Raw genomic sequence first — 24776 nt, 5'->3', positions numbered from 1 at the left:
GCATTCGTGAAACTTTAAAACCCGCCATTTTCTAATCATGTAACATTTAACGTGTTTTAGGAAGTTCTCTGAAAGAGATTCACAAAAGCATGCAGTGCTCTGTAGAAACCAATAAATACATACATTTAATATCTGAAACAGTTTTTAAGTGCATCGCGGTTCGTCTCATACCCGGTAACAAAGCTTTGAAGTTCTGACACGTTTAGAAAGCTTACATACGGATCAAAGGTTTATAAAAAAAATATCAGCCATACTGCTTCTTTGGAGGAGGTCTACATGATTTCAAATAACTTAAATAAAAATTTATAAACTGCATTTTTCAAAAACCTAAGTGCAATAACACTATGCCTGGTATTGCATAAAATGTGGCATAATTTTTCATTTTTCAGTATATGTTGCAAATTATATCTTCACATTTTTAAAAATACATTTGTTTTCCGCAGAAATGTGATGGCACTAGATTGATATAGTCCATCGATTGTGCATTAGCTTGGAACTTCTCGTAGGGTAGCTTACCTTCCTGCAGGGTTTGGAGGAAACCTCGAAGGACGCTTTGAAGGCCCGCCTCTGTTGTGTTGTGAGGATTGTTCTAGGCCGCTTGGGTCTTCTTGGGTCCTTCCCATCATCGCTGCCTTTTCCTGGGGTGGGCTGTCCTTTGCAGGGCTTGATGTCGCCGTCCTCGTCGTCGCTCTTAACTGGTGATACAATTTCAGCAGAACATCATTAAAACATTGTTTATTGGAGGCCAATTTCAACCAAAGGGTAATTTTAAATATGCAGGATAGTTAGATGAAGGTGAGAAACTAATGGTTTCCTCAAGGCGGTGATTTTGTATAAGGTGAGATTTAAAAACTATATTATATAAAGAATTATATAAAATATTATACGTATAATTATAAAGTACAAAGAGCGATTAATCTTTGCAGAATTTCAGTACAGTGTTTTAGATAAAGGTTTCAGACACTTAGGGTCAGGGCCAGTGAGGGCTGAGAAGACTGTGGTGATGTCACATTGCATATTGGCTCAATCAGTTATAAATTCTCACTTTTATAAAATGGTTAAACATTGTTGTAGCATGGGTACAATGGTGATGAAAAATGTATTTGAGGAACCTGCACAATAAAACACATCATCATATTCCACAAGTAACAATAATCCTTTTTTTTAAAAAAAAACATTTATTTTCAAATCTCTCAAACAGTTTCCATAGACAGGAAATGGGTAAAGAGTTTAAGAAGAAAATCAAACCACTTCCTGAACTGGAGTCTTACTACTGCCAATACAAATGCACATCCCATTGTTTGCACTGTCCAGTCCCTACTTTATTGTCATAAAGTGGGTTTGAAATGTGCCCTTTCTATTTCATTTGCCTAGAAATGGTACTTGTCCTTTCTATCCAACCACGTTACTTGTTTAGAATAGAGTGTCCGAAGACCCACTCTCGCCTTCAATTACAGGGTCCTACTGATATGTGCATGGGCGTGCTCGAACCTATGTCTCATTCCATACACAAACTGCAGTGTTAGGTTTTAGTGGTCATTTGCTATTTATAACTTTAGTCTGCAAAAATAAGATTTTGAGAAAATTGTGTTTTTCAACGAGAAAGCTTTACATCTACCAAGTTAAAAAAGACAAAATAAATGACTACTAAATAGACCAATAAACATGCGATAGTTCGCAATTTCCTAAAAAAGGGTACATTTAAATAATAAGTAAACATTGATGGCACTATAAACTTTGTTTTATTCGAAGGAGATGAAAATAATTCTAGTATCGACGGATTCGTTTACAGAAATACATTTCAGTAGATCTCTTCTTGCCTTGATCTTCTTGCAGAAGGGTCACGTGACACACGCATTTGTGTGAACGACCATGTTGGACATGACATCCGGGACCCGTGGCATCAGATGTAATTCAATATGGCGGCGGTCTCTATTGCAAACATACTGTAGCACGTGTAGCCATAACATCTGGCCCAGAAAGACAATGGAGCGGTGTTATGGACCGGGAACCGCAGCCGGCTGCTCCCAGAGACAGCGGCGTGTCAGAGCTGAAGTCTGCAAGGTGAGGGCTGATGCTTCACAGTTGTAGAAAGAAGCCTAGCTCGGAGAGCAAAAAACAGTTTCTATTCTCATGTTTGCCAAGTCTGTGTTCTTCATTTGAAGAAATAAGGGAAACATATGCAATTACATACCCATTCTTTTTTTATAAATAAAAATCATTTTTTTTATCACCTACACAGAATCTATGCTCACGTATTATACATTTCTAAAATGTATTTTTTTTTTTGTCAGGGATTGCTTAATTTGTCTGTGCCTTAAATTTGGTTTCATGCTGGAAGGAAACACGTGTGATTTAACTGTCACTTCTTAATTCTGTTTCAAATGTTGTGGAGAACTCTGCAGTTAAAGAACAAAGGTTTGAGGAGGGTGTGAGTTTTGCCTTTTAAAGAGGCCCAGCGCGCTGGCCAGGGAGTCCTGCCCCAGTCTGTCTTGCACAGCCCATTCCTCTTGGAGTTTAGCAGGGCCGGAGCTCTCTGCACACAGCCCTGGCCCTGTGCACCCTCCCCGTGTCTGGTCTGGTCACCAGCACAAGCCCACATAGAACTCCAGGGATTCCGCTTCGAAACCAGTAGGACTCGGAGACTGGCGCTCCGATGCACCAGGGGAGCCCAACAGCTGAAGGATGCCTTGTGCCAGAACAGCACCACTCCCTCTCTGTCCTGTTGCACAAGAGCGAGCCACGCTACAGGTTGTGGTGACATCTGGTGCACACCTACAGGGCAGCCGACCCTCAGGAGCAGCAGGTTTCACGGCAGCAGGATATTCGAGCTGTGCATCACTTTAACCAGTTGACCCACAAAGGTAAGCTTCTCTTGCACAACAAACATTCTTACTGGTCAGAGGATGTGACCCTAGTTATCCAGCTCACAAGGCTGAAAGGGTGTTGTTGGCCCTGCCAACTTGTGAGTAAAGGTGCAAGGCAGATCCCTCCCAAGGGCGCGTGCCCCACTCTGCTTCCTATCTGATCTCTCTTGGTCCAGAAACCAGATCCAGCCTCCATCTAGCTGTAAATGTCGTTTTCCAAATTGTTCCTAGTAAATTTCTGATCTGCGCCTTCCACCCGCCCCATCTTCTGTCCTGTGCATAGCTCGAAGAATGTGGAAACTGGAAACATTCACTTCCGTTCTGACCATGTAGTATTTCAAGTCCTGGTTCTATTTTTAGAAATATTGCAGTACAAGGCGTTTTATGAAAGCAGCGCTCGTTGATTGCACACAATCCCTTTATAACTTCAACGCAGCTCTTTTTTTCAGTGCATTAAATAAGGGACGCCCATTGTTCGGGTTTCGTCTAGAAGTACAGAAAGTAGACATTAACGACATGCATGTAGCTGCTGCAGAATCAGAGGATGACATAAAGCACGGCAGAGCACTCCTCCTGCACAGCACTGATGATGTGTGAGCTGTTTCCACCTTCTTCGGTTCATGTCAACAGCAGTGAGCAGATGTGCACATGGCCCTGGTGTTACACCCCTCTGCGGGAGCTGGAGCGCCCTGTCTGCATGGAACACTCACTCCCTCACTCACAGAAAGGTTCACCTAGGACATGGCGTACACCGAATGAGCCAGAATTCTAGTGACAGCAACCAGGAGATGAGCACATCACCCGCCGCACAGCGGCAACGTGTCGCTAGGATGATTGTATCTCAACTCAACTTCTTCTTATTTGTATTATTGTTGTTGCTTTTGAAATTATTATTGTTATATTTATATTTGTACACCACAGACTGCAGCAGAAGGGTGGCAAAGTGCTTAACAATGCACTTGATAACACAGAGGTTCAGGTTGGGACTGGCCTATAGCACAAGCAGGCAGAGCCCGAAGGACTGGAATCGCAGGTCATCGTAATGATGGTTTTTTGGGCTGTTTGTAGGTCTGTTTTATGGTCTTGGGGGCCTTTTACTGTTGACTTCTCTGGTATTACCATAACCATTCCCTACAAGAAGCTCAAATGTATTTTTTGTTGCAGATTTTTATAGCGCAAACTCGACCCGAAAGTATTGGAGCGCTTTACATGAGCACCAGTGACGTTACACAGGGACACATTCATTTTTTTTGCTAGGCACGGGGAGATTAAGTGGATTTGCCCAGAATCACTGGATGTGGAGTCAACCCCGAAGCTCGAACCTTGGTTTCTCAGCTCCAAAGTCGGCAGTCTAGCCGTGAGACCACATCCACTTCACATTCAGCCTCCCAAACCCTGCAAAACACCTGCAGAGCGTGTCCTTACAAGTTCAACACTGCCCTGATGTGCAAACGTCAGCCACTATTTTAGCTGTCTGTTCACAAACGAGGAGCGCTGTCATTTATGGTGCCCGGGCCTAGTCTGACCGTGGAGAGGTTCAAGCTATATAATACGGCTATGTGCCATCATGCTACTGGGCCATGTTTGGAGTACCATGCCTAGGCACACCAAAAATGAATGGTGCCATATTAGCACTGAGCGTACATGTAGCTGCATTGATCACTGGACATCTGTACTAACCAATACAAATAGGACCTCCATGGTCTGAGTTTTGAAGCAGGGTAAAAAGTGCCCATTTATCATGTGATTCCCTATTTCAAATTCCAGAAATCTTTATTAAGAGGTCATGCCATACCAGAACAAAATGCACCCTGAGGTATTAATATGTCGATAGGCGGTGTTACCACTAGGGGATGATACCAGTCGAGTCAAAAGACCTGAGGCTCAACAAAAGCAAAACAAGAAGTAGACATGTTAGACATTTGCCACATGAGACCACAGGGGCAGTACCACAGAGCACAAACACTAGCATCTATGTAAAGTGACAGCCCCTTCCAAGGGAGCAGGGCCATTCCCAGTACAGGCAGCAGGGTTCTGAAATGCCTCACCCCGCTACGCCCACCTGGTGGTGATGGTTTTCACAGAACACCCTTTATGCTAGAAGCTGTCAAGCAGAAGACACAATGGGGAGTTAAGGTTGGCCCAGTGGACTTAGATGGTTTTTCTTTTCTCCACCCTTGTATGGTGCAGCAAACATCTCACTGCCTGACTCTGTTTCTCACATCACGTGACAGGCCACACTGAAGAGGGTAGGGAACTATTATATGGACGAGGCAGAATAAAGCACAAGCCTGCGGTGGTGAAAACTTTTCCTTTCCATACATACAGAATGCGAAGATTATATTTCTACCAAGAAGGAACACACGGTGTGCACCATCCGCAAAGCCAACTTTGAAAAATGATAGCCCTCGACTAGGAGACAGGAAATCAATGCATTGCCCTCTGGGTGATGTAGTGTCCCCCTAAAAAAGGATATTTTTCATGTTCATCTCAGCACTTACCTAGTTGTGTGCCTTGGAAATGCTTCACTTGTGTGCATCTCAGTGGAAGTGACATCGGAACTGGCTCTAATATCACAATTCTACCATTGAGAAGGTAGGAAGGCCTCAACCAACGTCCTCGCCACCAATGTTGTGCATTACAAGGCGCATTATTACCTGAGTCGGAATCGTCGGGGCTGACGGAGCTGAGAAGATCTTTCTCCTTCTCATAGTCACTTTTGCACAGCAACTGTCCTTCTTTCAGCACAAACTCATCGCCTTTTCTCAGTTGTCGCTCGCAGACGCAGCAGCAGAAGCAGCTTAAGTGGTAGACGCTTTCCAGGGCTCGCATCACGAACTCCGTTGGCGCTATTTTTTCCATACAGCCACTGCACTTTGCTGCGAAGAGCCTGGAAAGAGAAGAGCCGAGAGTGAGTGAACCTTTCTCAGTGCCTGCGAAGTACATTGCGAAAGACAAGACCTCCATTCACAGCATTGAGTGGCCCTTGGAGGGTTTGCCAACTTTCTACCAGTTGTTGTGATTGCCACCCACTCATTATCAATGTGGTCATAGTGAGAGCAATTTACAGAATTATTACTTCCCAGTATATGGGTTTCCGGAAGTTTGTGGACTGACCTGACACCTTTTACCCTCTTGCATCCCATTAAAGGGCGTGTTTGGCAACCACGCAACAGGTGCAGGAAATAACACCAACATAACGAGAGTTGGCACAGTAAAGTGCTAATATACACACAGCATCAGAAAACCAATAAACCTTGTAACCATACTGACATAGGGCTAGATTAGTGCCGGCAGAGTTGTGAAAAGTTCACATTTTTATAAAACTTCAAAAATTGATGGATTTTACAGCAGTGAGGAATTCCAACAACAGCTTTTTTAGTACAAGAATTTTCCCTCTGAAACTGTTTTGTTAGAAAACTCTTCAGCAAAATGTAGTATTGTTTTTTGACAGTGTCCTAAGTACATTTGCTTATTGAATTCCTGTCAGGCTGGTTGTGTTATGTTATGTCATATTTGCAGGTTTTTATTTCCACATTTATTGAAACTTCACAACTGTAGGCTATTCAGGATACTTGCGAAATGTAATACAAACTTCCTGAAGTGGGCGTACACTAAGAAGGCTTCCTGGAGAGGGCGTGAGTGAAGTTGCTTAACTTGTCATGCAACCTAGATGCATGAACAGGACGGAGGAGGCGCGGGGAAAAGTAGCCCACATCTTTGCGCCACAAAGGGTCATCATTGGTTTTGGGGTGAACTGTGGAGACTGGACACAACTGGAACAGGGACTTCCTGGAGTCCACCATTAGTTCACTTCGGATTAGGGTGGTGGGCGAGGTTTTCTACCACAGAGCCATCCATGAAGCTTTTGTTGACCCATTTGTAATGTGTGTGAACTATTTGTTTCTATAGCAAACAGTTTTTGGAAATGTATCTGTAGGTGTGATGCAAGGGGCACCACAATACACCAGTGTCTTTGCCTGTTCGACAGTGGCGTGCATTCATTCGTGGAACAGACCAACGATTGTCTGCGTGCACAGCATGGTTTAGTCCAAAAGTGGGACACGTATCTAAGTAATGGTTGGCTGCTCGCCGCAAGGAGTAGAAAGGATGATATTTTACTTCCTGTTGTACTAATGGCTCAGCAGTCCCAGTGGGACGATTCAACTGGACCTGAATATGGAGGAATGGCCACAGGGGCGCGTGCATTTATGGGGGTCTTATGAATAGACAAATATGCATTTTAGGCTATTGTTCTACTATTCGAACCAACTTCAGAAGTTGTGTAAGGATCTGCAAGTGTACAAAACCCTCAGACTCGGAAATAGGATTTATTTTTATTTTTAATGTGCAAGCTTCGGAGACAGTTTCAGATTCAAGGGGCGGGGGGGGGGGCAGCAAGTGAACTGCAACTTCTCGAATGCAGTGCATCCCCAGTTGCTTCCTTCTTGCCCCAGCAGACATAGTATCACCCAGTGTCTAGATCAGTCTCATTGGCTGCACAGCAGCCAATCAGACTGACAGCAGAGCAGCCAATCTGAACAGCCCTAAAACACCAAGCACGGACAGTCCCTCAGAGGATAAGTATTAATAATAATAACAGCCCACACCATCACCGCTTCGTAGACCTACAAATAGGGCGACCAGGTGTCCTGAAGTTGCCAGGACAGTCCCAATGTTTCACCATCAATCCCGACTAATTTAAGCACATTTTCCAACAGGGCCCCTTTGCTTGTGGGTAGTCTTGTCAGTTAGGTCATTGTGTGCCCCAGGTTGATGAGAAATTCTAGCCCTACTTCTATGTAACGCCCTGGTTTTTGGTTTTCAATGCCTGGTCACCCTACCTATGAAAGGCACAGACTTCTCTCGCCATCATTTTTTTATCTGTCTGAGGCTGTAGAAGGGAATCTTGGTAACAGCGGAGTCGCTTGTGAGTCACTTCCGCATAGTGTGGACACAAGGAAATGGTAATCCATGCCTAATTAAGAACAAAACATAGCCGGAGTTCTTGAAGCGTCAACAGAAGAAGCACAGTGTACTACCCCCAGGTCTCCTGCTTGTACCAATACAGGCACAATAAACAATCAGCTCCTAGAAATGGTTGGATCAGCTCAAAGCGCTCTAGAAATAGCTCTCTTGGCAGCTAAATCTCATAGTTGTGAAAAAAAGTCATCAAGCTATTGGTTACTGTACTCATCAGGTAAAACATGGCTGCAGGGAGATTTGTGCATGATTTAAACGTCCTGGTTAAATTAAAAAGACGATGCTTCATCATCTGGGATCTCCTCTTGGTTGCAAATCCCAGTGCATCCACGGGCATGATGGGACTCCGTCCTTTATAAAGGATATCCCCGGAACATAGTTGAGGTTACTTGTGCATTCTTCTTTCATTCCTTGAGTAGGCATGACAGACCCGCGGATTTGTTTGTATTTTCATGTTAGATTTGGGGATTACCTACGCGCTGGTCTATAAAATCGTTCCCTAAGACCCCATACTATCCTCTCTGTGTATTTTTTATTTTTTTTTAAATAAAAAAGACACCTGGTGAATATTCAACTCAACATGTATTCACCAAAATATTACAGATTATGTCAAGAGGTTGTCTTATATGCAGGTGTAGTCTGGCATAAACCCCAATCGCTTGGCTATATGTATTTTGTGATGATTGCTGGGCAACGCTTGTCATGTTATAATGGTTGGGCTCTGTATACCATGTGTTTTATTTGTTAGGCTCTCCCTGCCACGTGTTATAATTGTTGGTCTATGCGTAGCATGTGTTACATTTGTTTGGCTCTGCACCATGGTTGGATTGAAAAGGATAGTGGAGGGACAGAAGAGGGAAGAGTCTAGAAAGTGTTTACATTACACTGAATGTGTATGACATATGCTTTTGAACTCGAGGGTGTGCCATGCCTACAGTTTTCTTGCAAATATCTGCTAAAAAGACTCGTCATTCTCAGATCGACAAAGTTATGCAGTTTTGGCCACCTCTAGTTGTGACCAACGCTACATTGTCAAGGTCTTGTCGATCTACTCCTGGCTCTTGGTTCCTCCTAGCAGCTAACAGCTTCTCTCATCCACATGAAGCAGGGAGGGGGTCTAATGCTGTCTGCTAAGGAGGGAGGTAAAGCCTGCTGCAAGCAGAATTCATGAAGATGTGAAAACCTATAAGTTGGGTACCAGAAATGTCAGAGGCGCAGGGAGAGCACTCTTCCACAGGTAACCCCAATGCTGTGGTCACTCTTCAGCAGTCCAGCATTCATTCACAGCAGGGTCCCAAGAACCCAGGTGACGCACAACAAATTTCAGCACCTAACGGCAGCTTTAGACACTGTCAGAAGGCCAGAATCAACCCTAGACACTGTCAGAAGGCCAGACCAACCCTAGACACTGTCAGAAGGCCAGAACCCCGCAGCTAATAGCAACCTTGGGCCCGTCAGAAGGCCAGAAACCCACAGCTGTTAACAGCAAACCTAGACACTGTCAGAACACCAGGACCCTATTGCTGTTAACAGCAGCCCTAGACACTGTCAGAAGACCAGAATCCCACAGCTGTCAACAGAATCCCTGGACACTGTCAGAAGGCCAGAATCAACCCTAGACACTGTCAGAATGCCACAACCCTACTACTGTTAACAGTACCGTTAGACACTGTCAGAAGGCCAGAATCAACCCTAGACACAGTCAGATGGCCAGAACCCCACAGCTCTTAACAGCACCCCTAGACACTGTCAGAACGCCAGGACCCTACTGCTGTTAGCAGCAACCCTAGAGGCTGTCAGAAGGCCAGAATCAACCCTAGACACAGTCAGATGGCCAGAACCCCACAGCTCTTAACAGCACCCCTAGACACTGTCAGAACGCCAGGACCCTACTGCTGTTAACAGCAACCCTAGACACTGTCAGAAGGCCAGAATCCCACAGCTGTCAACAGGATCCCTGGACACTGTCAGAAGGCCAGAATCAACCCTAGACACAGTCAGATGGCCAGAACCCCACAGCTCTTAACAGCACCCCTAGACACTGTCAGAACGCCAGGACCCTACTGCTGTTAACAGCAACCCTAGACACTGTCAGAAGGCCAGAATCCCACAGCTGTCAACAGGATCCCTGGACACTGTCAGAAGGCCAGAATCAACCCTAGACACAGTCAGATGGCCAGAACCCCACAGCTCTTAACAGCACCCCTAGACACTGTCAGAACGCCAGGACCCTATTGCTGTTAACAGCAGCCCTAGACACTGTCAGAAGACCAGAATCAACCCTAGACACTGTCAGAAGGCCAGAACCCCACAGCTCTTAACAGCACCCCTAGACACTGTCAGAACGCCAGGACCCTATTGCTGTTAACAGCAGCCCTAGACACTGTCAGAAGACCAGAACCCCGCAGCTAACAGCAACCTTGGGCACTTCAGAAGGCCAGAAACCCACAGCTGTTAACAGCAACCCTAGACACTGTCAGAACGCCAGGACCCTACTGCTGTTAACAGCAACCCTAGACACTGTCAGAAGGCCAGAATCCCACAGCTGTCAACAGGACCCCTGGACACTGTCAGAAGGCCAGAATCAACCCTAGACACTGTCAGAATGCCACACCCTACTACTGTTAACAGTACCGTTAGACACTATCAGAAGGCCAGAATCAACCCTAGACACAGTCAGATGGCCAGAACCCCACAGCTCTTAACAGCACCCCTAGACACTGTCAGAACGCCAGGACCCTACTGCTGTTAACAGCAACCCTAGAGGCTGTCAGAAGACCAGAATCAACCCTAGACACTGTCAGATGATCAGAAACCCAATGCTGTAAACAGCAACCTTAGACACTGTCAGAAGGCCAGAACCAACCCTAGACACCGTCAGAAGGTCAGAACTCCACTGTTGTTAGCAACTGTATTTATTTATTTATTTTATTTTATTTATTTTGAGAGTTTTATATAGTGTTGGCTAGACCCGGAGGTATCAGAGCGCTTTACATAAGGTTCCACAGAAATTACAAAATTACATCAGTTGCACGTTACATCAGTTACTAGAAAAACATTTCAAGAGTGTAGAAGACTAAATAAATTTAGCTTAGAAGGGTAAGGGGGTGGGGTAAGGGGTAGGAGGTAAATAGGATGGAGAGACGAAGGAGAGTCTGCCCAAAGTCCGGCTGGGTAGGTGACGGGCGAGGGGCAAGTCCACAGCCCATCTCCTCTTTAGCTATCAGGTAGCTCCACCGGGCATCAGCCAAACAGCTAGGTCTCAATGGGAAAACAATTAAAGAGCAAAGAGGAGGGATAAATGGAGCGTAGAGGAGAAAGGGGGTGGAGTAAAGGGGTAGGAGGGAGACCACAGTGGAGAGACGAAGTAAGTTCTATCCAAAGACCGGCTGGGTAGGTGACGGCTGAAGGGGTAGTTCACTGCCCATCTCCTCTTTAGCTATCAGGTAGCTCCACCGGGCATCGGTCAAAAAGCTACACTGTCAGAAGGCCAGAACCCCACTGCTGTTACCAGCAACCCTAGACACTGTCAGAAGGCCAGAATAAACCCTAGACACTGTCAGAAGGCCAGAACCCTGCAGCTAACAGCAACCTTGGGCACATCAGAATGCCAGAACCCCACAGCTGTTAACAGCAACCCTAGTCACTGTCAGAAGGCCAGAATAAACCCTAGTCACTGTCAGAAGGCCAGAACACCACTGGTGTTTACAGAAGCCCTAGACACTGTCAAAAGGGCAGAATGAACTCCAGACACTGTCAGAAGGCCAGAAACTCGCTGCTGTCAACAGCAAGGGTTGTGGACAAGGCAGAGGGACAGATATTGAGAGGACAGATGTTTATTACTGCACTTGTTTAAGGCACGGGCCCTTGGGAGCATCCACTGCTGTTCACAGCAAGGAGTGTGACAAGGCAGAAGACCAGATACTGAGAGCGAGAGGACAGATGTTCATTCCAACGCTTGGTTTACGGCCAGGGCTCTAGGCAGCGTCCACTGCTGTTAACAGAATGGGCTGTGGACACGCAGAAGGCCAGAACCCATCGTTGTTAACAGCACGGGCTGTGGATACGCAGAAGGCCAGATATTGAGCGCAAGAGAACAGATGTTCATTACAACGCTTGGTTTACGGCCAGGGCTCTAGGCAGCGTCCACTACTGTTCACAGCAAGGGACGTGACAAGGCAGAAGACCATATATTGAGTACGAGAGGACAGATGTTCTCCACAATGCTTGGTTTAAGACAAGGGCCCTAGACAGCGTCCACTGCTGTTAACAGCACGGGCCGTGGACACGCGGATGGCCAGAACCCATTGTTGTTAACAGCACGGACTGTGGACACACGGACGGCCAAAACCCATCGTTGTTAACAGAACGGGCTGTGGACACGCGGACAGCCAGAACCCATCGTTGTTAACAGCATGAGCTGTTGACATGCGGAAGACTACAACCCATCGTTGTTAACAGCACGGGCTGTGGACACGCGGAAGGCCAGAACCCATCGTTGTTAACAGCACGGGCTGTGGACATGCGGAAGGCCTGACCCCATCGATGTTAACAGCACGGGCTGTGGACACGCGGACGGCCAGAACCCATCGTTGTTAACAGTACGGGCTGTGGACACGTGGAAGGCCAGAACCCATCGTTGTTAACAGCACGGGCTGTGGACACGCCGACGGCCAGAAGCCATTGTTGTTAACAGCACGGGTGTGGACACACAGAAGGTCAGACCCCATCGATGTTAACAGCGGGGGCTGTGGACACGCGGACAGCCAGAACCCATTGTTGTTAACAGCACGGGCTATGGACATGCAGTAGGCCATACACTGACTGTCATTAAAAGACAGAGGGGTGCACTCTTACACAGTGCTTGAAATGGAAAAATAGAAGTGCAGGTACTCTGTACTAGAGTGCCTGCTTGTTTCTGAGAAGTGCCGGTACTCTCCAATTAAAAGTATTACATTTCTCTGGAGAAGTGCCGGTACTCTCTCGCTCAAAATAAAGAATTGCTGGTACTATGTACCAGACAGTACCGCCCCATTTAAAGCACTGACAGATGCCAGAACCCCCTCCCCCCCCCCCCCTGTCATTAACAGGAAGGGTCCCGGACCCAACCAGAAATATACAAACACACTTTTAAGTACAGCAAGGCCCTGGAACACTGTCTGACAGACAGACGCCACTGGTGGGGACGAGGTGGTGGGAAAGAGGGTCCCACCAATGGAAATACCAAAGTGATGCTGGGCTGTAAACTGTAATTGAATGTGTTTCAGATTTCAGCAGCCTTCACAGCCATAACAATGTGGAAATGTAACCCCTTGTGCACACCTGACGCCGCTGTGCAGACCCGTGGCCCCGGTCCCACCGGGAGGACCTTTTGAACAGTGGAGGGGCGTGAGTCCACGGCAAAGGAGTTAGCAGGCTGTTAAAAAAGTTGTTTCCACTTAGCTCCTTAAAGCTGTCCGGCTCAGTTGAGTTAAGCCGGGGCCCTTTGTCTGGAAGGTGTTGTTGGGACGGGGCACGTTTGAAGAATTTGAGGCTTAGCCGAGCTGGTGCGGAGGCATTTGACTCCTCTGGGCGGCATCAGTTCATCTGTTAGAAGCTGGCAGCGGGGCCCCGCGCGGTTCACTGCCCCTCAATGCTTGGAGATAAGCTGGGACGGGCCCAGCTCCCCATGCGGTGGCTGCTTCCGCTGGCCCGGAATGTAGGTTTCATATCGGTGGGCGGGGCCTCGGGAACCCTTTCAGTTCAAACCCCGCCCCATTAAAATGTCTTCCGCTAACCTTTTTTGCGCCAATCTGTGATACATGTCGGAAAGGTTTAGACTTTTCCATTTAGGTATGAAAATCGTGATTTTGAACTGCGTTAGTCGTTTACTTAATAAGAAATGAACCACGCTGGTTTTGTCTCGAACCTTTCCTAATTTTTCACATTTGAAAGGTCAATCCGATGTCTGCGCTTGAAGCCATGTTTTGCAAACATCAGTAACAGCTGCAATCCGCTGGCACCTTCTTTAGCCTGAGTGCGAAACTTCAGTGCGCAGCAAACCCCGTGCACTCCACCACCTCTCACATGAGCAAGACACTCCAGCAGATTGTACCTGCTCCGTCTGCTTACTTTTATTTACGACGTCCCCTGGTTCCAAATTAATCAGAATGCGCCATCATTTAGAGTCAGGGAGAGGCCACACAGCGGGAAGCTAGGTTCAATATGTAATTTTAATGCACACAGTCAGAGTTGTACAATCGGCCGCCGCTTCCTGTCAAGGGCCCGAACCATCTGGCGTTTAATTTGCGTCGTGTTTGTGCAAACCCTCGCAAAGTTATCGTCCCTGCTCCGTTCCTGGGCATCGGTGGCTCTACTGTTTGCTTCCATCATTTCCGCTGCTGTCTTCCCTTTACCTTGCGGCCCACTAACCTGGGCTCTTCATTTCCTTCATTTTAAAGGCAAACACGTTGTAATTGTTTTATTATAGCTGATTTATAATTGGTCGAAAGCTTTCCATGTGTGATGCAGAATTTGCCGTCCGCATTAAGCGCGCTCCGATGGGCTGGTCAAACAGAAGCAGGGTGGTATAAAAAGACGGGTCCGGGCAGAGGCTGGCTGCCGCCTGCTGGGCCGTGCCTACGAACCACGGTGAGGCTGGTTACTACCCAACGCTTGTTGCTGTGGGCAACAGCCGCTGATGACCCCGGTCACCACCTTTGCATCCTGATAAGTGGAAATTCTGCAAATTTCACCTGGAGCAGGTGACCGTGTTTTCTTCTGTGTTCAGGGGCATAGCATCAAGGCGGCGCAATAAAATTATAGCCGCTTTTGCGTCCGTTTTCGGACAAAAAGCGGTGATAATTTTATCGCCTTATCAGCAAGGTTACGCTATCGCATGAATCCTTGCCTTAGCTCCCTTTCCCCTAATGCTCAGCTTTGAGATGCAAAGTGGGCGTACCTTGCCAAAGTTACGTGGAGAATGTTGCTAAACGACATTTCTCCAATTAACAAGGAAATCGCTAACCTGCTTAGCGATAATAAAAGAAGCGCTAACCGCGCTTAATGCAGGTTCTGTACGCCTGTTTTTAATCTGACCCATGTAATCCACTGGGAGGTGGATTACATGGCTAAATCCACCCTGCCCTATCAGCAAGGTATCGCCTGTCGCAGTGTGATTATCGCCGGTTTTCCAGCGATAATCGCACTGTTTTGTAGCTAACGCTTGGATTTCTATCGCTTTGGAGATATGTGTTGCTGATAGCACGCTATCTCCACGATAGAATCCAGCGATAGCCGGCGATAATTATCCTAGCGCTAAGTGCTCTTAGTGATAATTATCGCCGGTTATTGCTGATATGCCCCCCAAGTCCTTTCTAGACCGCTTATTTTCCCACTAAAAGGTGGTGACTTTAGTGCAGCTTGGTAAGGCAATAGAATGTGCCCACCTTTTATCGCTGCCGCACCCATCAATGTCTTCCTCCCTAGAGATAATATGATAGATGTATGAGGGGACGTCTTTAATCTCTGGGTCCTTCTTGAATTGTGCGACTTCACCGCTGCTGGAGATGGACAGGCCAATATTAAAACTGCAAACATTTCTGACAGGTGTGTGCCCGGAAAGGCCGGTAAGGTTAAGGCAAGCCAACAGTATGATATAAGACTGTCTACCATATCCCTTTCAGAGCCACAGACCGCCCAGGAAATGCCCCAATTGTCTACAGACCGGTCCAGCTCAGTTTGATGCTCATGGCTTGTGTTGTAAGTCACAGCGTAATCTCAAACTACTCACTCAGGGAAACACCGCTTCTGCAAATGTACCTCAGGGCGGGGGTGGGAGACTAGGACTGGATTAGAATAAGGTCATTATACATTCGTACTCATTTCAGTTGCTTCAGTCACTGCGCTCTCACACCCTTCAGCCTGAACACGTTAACCTGTGAGCTGTAGGTTCAAGCCATGGCAGCCTTTCTGGGTTACAGACCTCTGGATGTTGTAGAGCCGAGCTCGCTGGAGAACATTCCCACCCTACAAAGTGCATGCACTTATGTATCACAAGGCTGCTTGGGAGCAGAGGCTCTCGGCTTTGAGTTGGTTTATCCAATGAACAATGAGATGTCAGGTCTCATCAGCTGTGGCATCATCGACCCGGAACCCAATATGTGTTACTGCTTAGAATTTGACTTGTTATGCCGAGGCAGATATATAGTCCATTTCTCATCAGACGGTCTTCCGCTGAGAGTAATTGTTAACATATCCCTTATGTTTAGTTTACTTCCTTACTCCAAACACAGACAAACTGTTTGAGAGACACTCACTAGGACATCGCTCCATTAAGGGTCTTGACTGAGGATCACCTGATCCTTGAGCTCCCAACAGGATTAGCCAATCATCAGAACTGACTTAGAGAGAGGATGCATTTTCAGATCTGTCCAATGACATCCTCTCTTCTTGTACCTGATGGTTGGATGACTCGGTTATCCAACAGCTCACTTGGAACACCAGATCATGCAGACCAGGGGCTTGATCGCCATCTTCACCATCACCCTTGTAGCAATGTCACAGAGCATGGATCTACAAACGTAGGTGTGCTCATAAGTAGCCAGAAGGCACCATATAAAAATAAACAAAAAATATCTAGCAATTCACCTCTGGTCATTTATATTAGAATAAAGTGAACAGATCCCTCGATGGCATGCGTAGTGTGATAAACGTGATGCAATTGATTTTAGTCTGATACTGAACAGATTTGTTTTTTCAGAAATGAGACACAAGTCCCAAACCATATTTTCTGGATTCCCTATCTGCCGACTCCTTGAACCTATATTCCCTTTGCATTTGTGGGCAGTCAGATCTACATGGAAATTAATGATTTTGAGGAGAGCTGGGATTCACAAAGGATGAAATGTATTTCTGTGGCTGGAAGGAAGCCCCAGCAGCAAGTATAGTGAATTCACTTCTAGAGGCCGGTCACCATGTGATGATGTCCCTACTGGTGCTGCTGGTGCCAGTGTTCTAGGGGGTGTCGTTGCACCAATGGAAGTTCCGAACATACCCCTCTTCAGACTTTAACTTACAAACGTTTATTTCTCTGAAGGCTATGGATCTGTATTTTTATCATTAAAAAGCTGCCTACAAATGGAACTATCACAAGCCCACTTTTGAATGGATAGATGTGTTTACTCTTCCATTTACTGTTGTATGTTATTGTAGAATCCGAGGTGGGTTACAGTTACAACACCTTGAAAACATGTCTGTATGGAAACAACGGACAGACAGTCTTCCCACCAGGAACATGTCAACCCCCTCCTCCTTTCGGAGGTGGAGTTTAATGGACACGCCCTGCCAAATGGCCTGCTTTGTACATCTAAATAAACCACTCTCTCTGCCTCCCTACATTACTTTCACCTAATGGCGGGGGTTGAAAGGACAAAAGGCAGAACATGACCTCAGCCAAATATCTCCACCCCTCCCACAAAAGCAGTACACCATGCTTGTCTGGTAGGCTGCCTCCACCTCCATTTTGTGCAGCTTGTCTCTAATGACGGCCTCCACCTCCATTTTGTGCAGCATGTCTCTCATGGCTGCCTCCGCCTTCATTTTGTGCAGCATGTCTCTCATGGCTGCCTCCGCCTCCATTTTGTGCAGCATGTCTCTCATGGCTGCCTCCGCCTCCATTTTGTGCAGCATGTCTCTAATGGCTGCCTCCGCCTCCATTTTGTGCAGCATGTCTCTAATGGCCGCCTCTGCCTCCATTTTGTGCAGCATGTCTCTAATGGCTGCCTCTGCCTTCATTTTGTGCAGCATGTCTCTAATGGCTGCCTCCGCCTCCATTTTGTGCAGAATGTCTCTAACGGCTACGGAAGATGGATTCCAGGATCCATGTACAACTACTCACGCTACCACACGCCCGTAGTACGTACACACACCACAACCACGCTGGATGTAATGAAAGACTCAGTTACATGACACTGGGTAGTACTTTACCAAGGAATGGCCAGTAGGCCGCTCACCCACTTGCAGACACAGGTAAAAGGTAATTCCCACTACTAGCACATACATGCTGCCACGTCTGTGAGTTGTAAGTACTCCAGCGAGCTGTCGGTAGTCACAATCAGCAAGAGGGGCATGCACCGTGTGCCCTCCAGGCCACATGGGCGTGCTCAGGGTCTCAATGTCACTAACTAAAAAGAGGTCTTCAGAATATACACGTGATTGTTGTGTGTGCTGGTGCAGAAAAAAAGTCAAAAATACATCAGAGATCCTCTGTGTGGGAAAAGCGCAAGGGTGCAGGCTTACGGTGCTGTCCCATCCCGACGCCGGCTATTTCAAATGATATCAGATTTAATTTTTTTATATGTATAAGTAACCGCTCAACAGCAAAAGATGTTTTAAGTAATTGATAGAAGCAAAATGTATTCCTGTGTGTAACTCCGTTTTTTATTTATTCTTCCCTTAATATCATATTTTCTCTTATTCTTACTTCATGCTTAAAAATGGAGTACACAATACGAGAAAATCATTTTGTCGTGGGTACATGTAAGACAGCGTCATATTAATTCACTCACAATTGCACTCAACTGGCTCAGGTGTAGGGGTGGGCGGAATTTGCGAAATCCACTTTCGCAAATTATCGCGAAAATGTAAAAAATTATCGCAAACACGCGGAAATATCGCGAAGATGCGCATGTTCGCGAGATTTTCTGCATGGTTGCGGCTCGCCAACTTACCCATGCGGTTGCTCGCGGGCGCGGCCATCTTGTTTTCAGTTGTCTCGCGGTGCATGATCGCGAGAAGAAAGACGTGATCGCGCGACGCATGACGTCACTGCGGGCGTGAACTGTCGCGAGACAGCGCAAATGGCTAAAAACAATACAACATCTCATGGAGAATGCGACCGGATAAAGAACACTTGTCGACGAATGCAGGGATTCAGGTAAGGCGATCGTGCGCGTGCGAGAATGTATTATTTTACAGTGCGAGCAAGAACCAAATTATCGCAAAGCTGTGGAATGTGGAAATTTTGACATTTTCGCGCTTTCCGCGGAACGCGAAAATGTCAAATTATCGCAATTTCCGCAAACGGAACGAAATTTTAGCCCAGGTCTACTCAGATGTCCTGCCTTGCTGTGCCACTCGGGTTTAGATATTGAATAATTTATAGAGATCAGGGCGGGCTATGCTGAAGCTCCCCATATACTGTACTCAGACTGACACTAAAGAGCGATTTTATGGGAATAGGAAACGTTTCTAAATCTCAGAAATGAAAATGTAGGGACCAAGCAGGGGACGAAGAGAAGGTATACGTCATATAAGAGCATAACTACATAGAATGGAGGGCCTGGTCCCGACAGAAGGTGTAAATGGACAACTTTCAATAGTCAGTGTCGGTGTAAATGCCCTGGGACACAGTGGCTGCTCCCTGGTGCTTCTAGTCAGCAGATCTTACGCCAAAGCATCCAGTTCCCTCCGCCGAATGGACCGCTCTCCACGCACGTCCATTAACTCTGTCACATATTTCCGCATTATGGCCGCCTTTCGCTGCTATGCACTGATGGAGAAATTTATGGAGAATCAAATTATAGCTCCTCGCTTCTGAATTAAAACAATTTTTCATTTAGGAAGCCACTGATATGGCTCCGCGGCAGTCCACCTTTGGGAATCTGATGGTTCTTCCGCGCGGCGCTTTACGGCACCACCACGGCCCTGGGCAGATTACGGCAGCAATTTCCCTCTAATCTCTTCTGGAGCGCGGGTAGCTGTCATAAAAGTTATGGGCTCCGACAGAATTCCAAGGCTCATGTTTGCAATTAAAAAAATATTGATTAAAAAAATTGAGCCCAGGGAACTGAAGTTAATGTTCTCCCTCAATGGTGCAAACTTTGTCTGGAGATGCTGTTGGAGAGAGACTCTGCAACGTGGAGTCTGCCTAACTTTTACTATTACTAGTTGTAAGCCACCAGGAGCTGTGAGCACTGCAAGGCAGCCAATGATGAACATGGACACACACGCTCTTAGTTCTGTGTAGAGAAGGACTTGCATTATTCTGCAATAAATCTATATTAAAGCTGTAGCTGTCCACGTTATCTGTGCTCGGAGTCACCATCTGGCTCCATTTACATCAACCATTCATTGGATAGAACCTACTGTGACTTCATTCGCTGGATAAGATATAATAGGACATCATTTACAGGGTGAAATCTATTATCACATCATTCCCTATGTAAGACTTATAATGACATAAAAAATAAAAAGAGACCCATTAAGAGTAAGTCTGGGTGGTGAACTCTGCTCCGCTCATGGAATTTGTGGAGTTTTCCACACTCCGCATTACGCGGAGCTCAAGGAGTTCTGGAAAATACCACTACGCGGAGCAGAGTCTTTTTCCTCGCTCGCGCTCGCCAACATCAAGTTGACGAGTGCAAGCAAGTAAAATTCACCTCCCGGCGATGTTTTACTCGTTCGCGATCGTCAACATCAAGTTGGTGAGCACGAGCATGGAAAATCAACCTCCTGGTGAGATTTCTCAGCACGGGTGGTCAGATTTCTCATTGCAAGTGGTCGGGTATGCTCTCGACTGCTTGCGCTGAGAAAGCTACAGCTTGAGTAGAAAATCTACTCCAACGGCCGAAAGGACAGCGCCCGCTTGAGCTGTGCATGGTGCCATTTGCAATGATTGCACAGCATGGACAAACACCTGGCGCTGAAAATCACAACGAACAGCATTTATGTAATGCAGGCTTAATTAAGAGTCTGTTCTGTTATGGGACCTATGATGTTATCATTCACTGGGGGAACCCGAATATGACGTCATTAAACGAAGAGATCTGTCATGATGTTGTTCACTGGATGAGGCATAGCGCGCCATACTTCAGTGGATGAGACCTATTATGACGTCATAAACGGGATTAGATCTTTTGTCCTATCATTCCTTCTACGCTCATCAAGAGAGCATGTCCTAAAATTCCTTATTGGATCAAAGTGTTTTACAATTCTGTGTTCGTGGGATAATGCGCTAGTACATATGCCCAAGGTCTCGTAGATTTTGACTCAAAGCACATAAAAAGGTAATTATAAGATATTATCCCTTCAGTCGTCCATGTTGATTTATTCAAATGCATTGGTTTAAATTAATTTGGATTTCATGTAAAGTGCTTTCACCACTTTGCTGCAACTTCTCATCACTTCACAAGGTAGGGAGGAGAAAGGAAGAGAGTCTGATGTAGGATTCGGTGATTGAAAACAGAACAAATGAGCGACCCTGCCGGCACCAGCCTACAACTCGTGCGGGCATTGGTCAGTCCGGCACGGGAACCCAGAAGTGCACTAAGCACTTCTGGGTCGGGGAGAACCAGTCTGCTCTGGACCCCGCCCCTTTAAAAGGGACGGCGGAGCAGCAAAGCAGTCTCTTTCACTGCACACCACTCCGACGTAAACACGCTGCCAGGTGCCCCATCGGGGCTTGGATTTGAACTGCCTTTTTTGTCCAGCCCGCCATCCACTGAGGCAGCAGATTGTTGTGGGTGAATGTTTGGTTCCTGTTGCAGTGTCACTGGGTGTTCTACTGTTGGTTACACTCTCATTCATGACTAACCTCTTTTCATGCAGTGATCAGCACGTGTCATATTTCATGATGGTATCCTTGGTCTGCGGTAAGGTCATAATTGATGGGGCATTTACGGTCCTTAGAAGGCATCCCCCTTGGTAATGGGGACAGGTGGGAGACAGCGGTCTCTCAGGGCCCTCCAGGGGGTGCTCATGGCAAGTCAGGTAGAGGGTGCAGGGGGTGGGGGAGTGCACGCTTCCAGCAGGTCTTTACTGCCAATCCCCGCACAGGAAGGAGGGCACAAAGCCAGCAGCACAGACCCTTGAGAGTGGTATTTGAGGGCATATGGGGTGCCTGAGGTAGGTAACCTTTTGGGCAGCCGGGCCTCTTGCGCAAGACCACTCCAGGGGCACCTCACGGATAGTTGGACGAGTCATGATCTTACTTGTGGGCTCAATGCAGGATATGTAGGGACAATGTATAGTTTATGGTTAGGAATGACTATATATTAGAGTCTCTGTTAAGGTTAGCCATGCAGGAATATGAAAATAATACTGTACGGAGTGTTATGGGGGTTTCTGCGTATTAATGTAAAATGCTAATTTCTATGATGTGTTATGGGTAAATAAATACACACGATGTGTTGGTATGACTCCCAACCCAAAAAGTACTGACGGTACTTGCGTGAGATCTATGCCACGGGGAGGATGCTGCTGGTGGAGAATCTGGGGGGGGATCGTCTGCGGAGTGCTGCCAAATCAGGGTGTAGGGGTGGGGACTCAGCAATACCTGCCCATGGTGTCATTTCACATTCTTTTTACGTAGCGCACATTCGCCAATTATTTGTCCTCTTAGCACTTTGGGGAGCACATCCACGCCACAGTTGTGGGCATGCCCTCAGGGTTGGGAATTCTCTGATTACACCAGTGAGCAGTGTATTCATAACCTGGTGACATGTTCACAAGGATTTTGCTAAAGCATGCAGGAAGGTGCACCGCTGCAGCATGGCGCGCACGACACTGCTGACGGGTGGCTCTGTTGGCAGTGACCCAGTAAATGAAAGAACATTTATTACTGCCAGTGACACACTTGTAGAAAGAGAAAATGGTTTGTGCCAGCCAACAGCTTAATAACTTTTCCTGCATGCCGGAGTTATGTTACACCCGTGGCATTCCACAAGACCGCCGTGCTACGGGGTATGTGAGTGATGGGGGAGAAAAGATGTGTTAGTCATGAGGGCTAATGTCTCTGCATCAGGGGAAAACTGGCAGGCCCTCTAAATTCATCTGAATACTCTATTATTAGGGCTCCCGGTTTTATGGTATTTATATTTGTAACATTTCTATCTGTATTTTATCCACATTTATTTGTTGGCAGCCTTATTGGTATTTATCCATATTTATTTTTTGTTTTGAGAATAAATTACGAAATAAAATGGTATATTTCCACATTTATTTACCTGATAAAAAGGTGCTCTAACTTTTGTGCCTGACCCGTTTTAGCAAATTAAACAGACAAATATAGCAAAACACTACACCCACATGTAAATATCACCATTATAATTAAGGCTCCCTGTTTTCCGTTTTTACTGATTTTTACACATAAATACAGACAGAAAACATTTATTTTCTTGTCTGTATTTATTTTTAAATGTGGATAAAAACGGAAATTGGGTTGCTTTTGGAGTAATTCTAAATACTGTCTGCCATGACTGCCAGGCCAATAGCTGCATGGATTGATAGGTAAGGGGTTAAAAAAGAAAGGAATTTTAGTAAAGAGGATTTAACAGCAGCAGATATGCACAAGGTTGACACTGAAATTGATCATATTTTCATATAAGTGCATTGATTTATCTTCTGCGGATGTTCATAGCATTAAAACCTGACAGGCATTGAAGCATGAGTGCATATTTATCGGTTAAATAAATGTGGAAATATACTAATTTCAGCTTAATTTCTCCACAAAACACAACATAAATATGGATAAATACAGATAAAATTAGTAAAAAATAAATATGGATAAATACAGACGGAAATGTCAAAAAATTAAATACCATAAAACCGGGAGCCCTAATTATAATACAAATATATGTTAACGTATGCCTGTATTTAGGGAAATCTCAACCTGTTTTTAACTTCCCATGCTATCTGCTCAGCTACTCTCCTGGAAATTGCGAAGATAGCATGGAGAATCACCCACATGAATCACAATTTTGCTCATTTTTTCCGCTTTTGAAAATAAATACAGACAGGAAACACATTGTTTTCTGTCTGTATTTATCTGTAAAAAACAGTAAAAACAGAAATTTGAAAGTCTTATTCATTATTAATACAAGAGGAGTGTGCAGAATACATATTACAGGGTGTGGAGAGGTGTGGTGCCGCGGCCAGGGCAGCTCACTTCGTAGCACAGGGTTCACGGTTCGATCCTGGCTCCGGCGGCAGCTTAGCTCAGCACCATGTGACTTAATTTCCACGACGGTCCCCAGCGCTTTGAGACCCGTAAGGGTGAGTAGCTCGCGCTTTACAAATACGGATTCGTATTCATTCGTATGCACGACCCCACAGAAGTACTGCAGTCTACATGCTTAAGAACTGAGGGTTTATGAATAAAACAAGCTTATAGGCCTGGGCGATTCCGTGTGGCCAAAAATCACTCCGCCACGCTACCCAGAGTTCAACAAGCAGCAGCGTGCGTTACATTGCACCGTTCGCACCGATTTTTAGTGTTGGGTGTTTGTCCCGCACTCTACCATCAGCACGAGTGGCACCACACGCAGCACAAGAGGGTGCTGCAGAAGCTCCACTCGGGGGCAGATTCCTCAACGCGAATGGAAGGTTTCTCAACTTAAGCGGCAGTGACCAGCCGCAAGAAATCTCGCCGAGATGTGGTCTTGAGTAAGATTTTTCCCGCTTATGTTCACCAACTCAATGTTAGTAAGTGCCAGTTAGGACAAAACTCTCGGTGCTACACGGAGCGGGAAGAACTCTGCAAACTCTGCTCGTGGAGTGGAATTTCACGCTCAGCCCCACTTATAACATGTAGCAAGTGCAGCCCATTATACACACTGCATTGTCAGTGATACGAGGCTTTGTGCACGTGCGGGTGCGTGCATGTGTATTTGTGTACCTCGTGCATGCACATTGACATGTATTTTCGCTAATGTGTTTCATTATAAAGGCATAAAAATGATTATCTTTAATAGACTGTGCATGCACACTGTCCTTCACTTCCTTCAAACGTGTAACTTTGTGTATAGTTGAGTGTGTCTGGTGTGTGTGTGTGCTGCACACGTAACTGTGTGTATATTCTGTTCTATTTTTATATAAAGGCAAGAGTTAAAAGGAGTAGTAATGAAGCATGTATGTGCATGCAGTACTTGCAGACAAGCAAACATGTAA

The 24776-nt window shown here is 46.1% G+C and overlaps 1 protein-coding gene across 2 annotated transcripts in view; it reads right to left on the bottom strand.

The window, feature by feature from the left end:
- The window catches only part of LMX1B (LIM homeobox transcription factor 1 beta), a 225545-nt gene that overhangs the window by 8935 nt on the left and 191834 nt on the right, over positions 1-24776 (bottom strand). For both annotated transcript variants that reach the window (XM_085613815.1, XM_085613816.1), the window contains exons 3-4: positions 5525-5757; positions 517-695 (exon numbers count right to left, since the gene is read on the bottom strand). In XM_085613815.1, coding sequence (XP_085469941.1) covers positions 517-695; positions 5525-5757 — 412 coding nt within the window. The remainder of the gene's footprint in view (positions 1-516; positions 696-5524; positions 5758-24776) is intronic.

The sequence above is a fragment of the Triturus cristatus genome, chromosome 1_2 (genome assembly GCF_964204655.1).
Source record: "Triturus cristatus chromosome 1_2, aTriCri1.1, whole genome shotgun sequence".
NCBI lineage: Eukaryota > Metazoa > Chordata > Amphibia > Caudata > Salamandridae > Triturus > Triturus cristatus.
The sequence above is the reverse complement of the archived record's forward strand: the minus strand, read 5'-3'. Positions and strand labels throughout refer to the sequence as shown.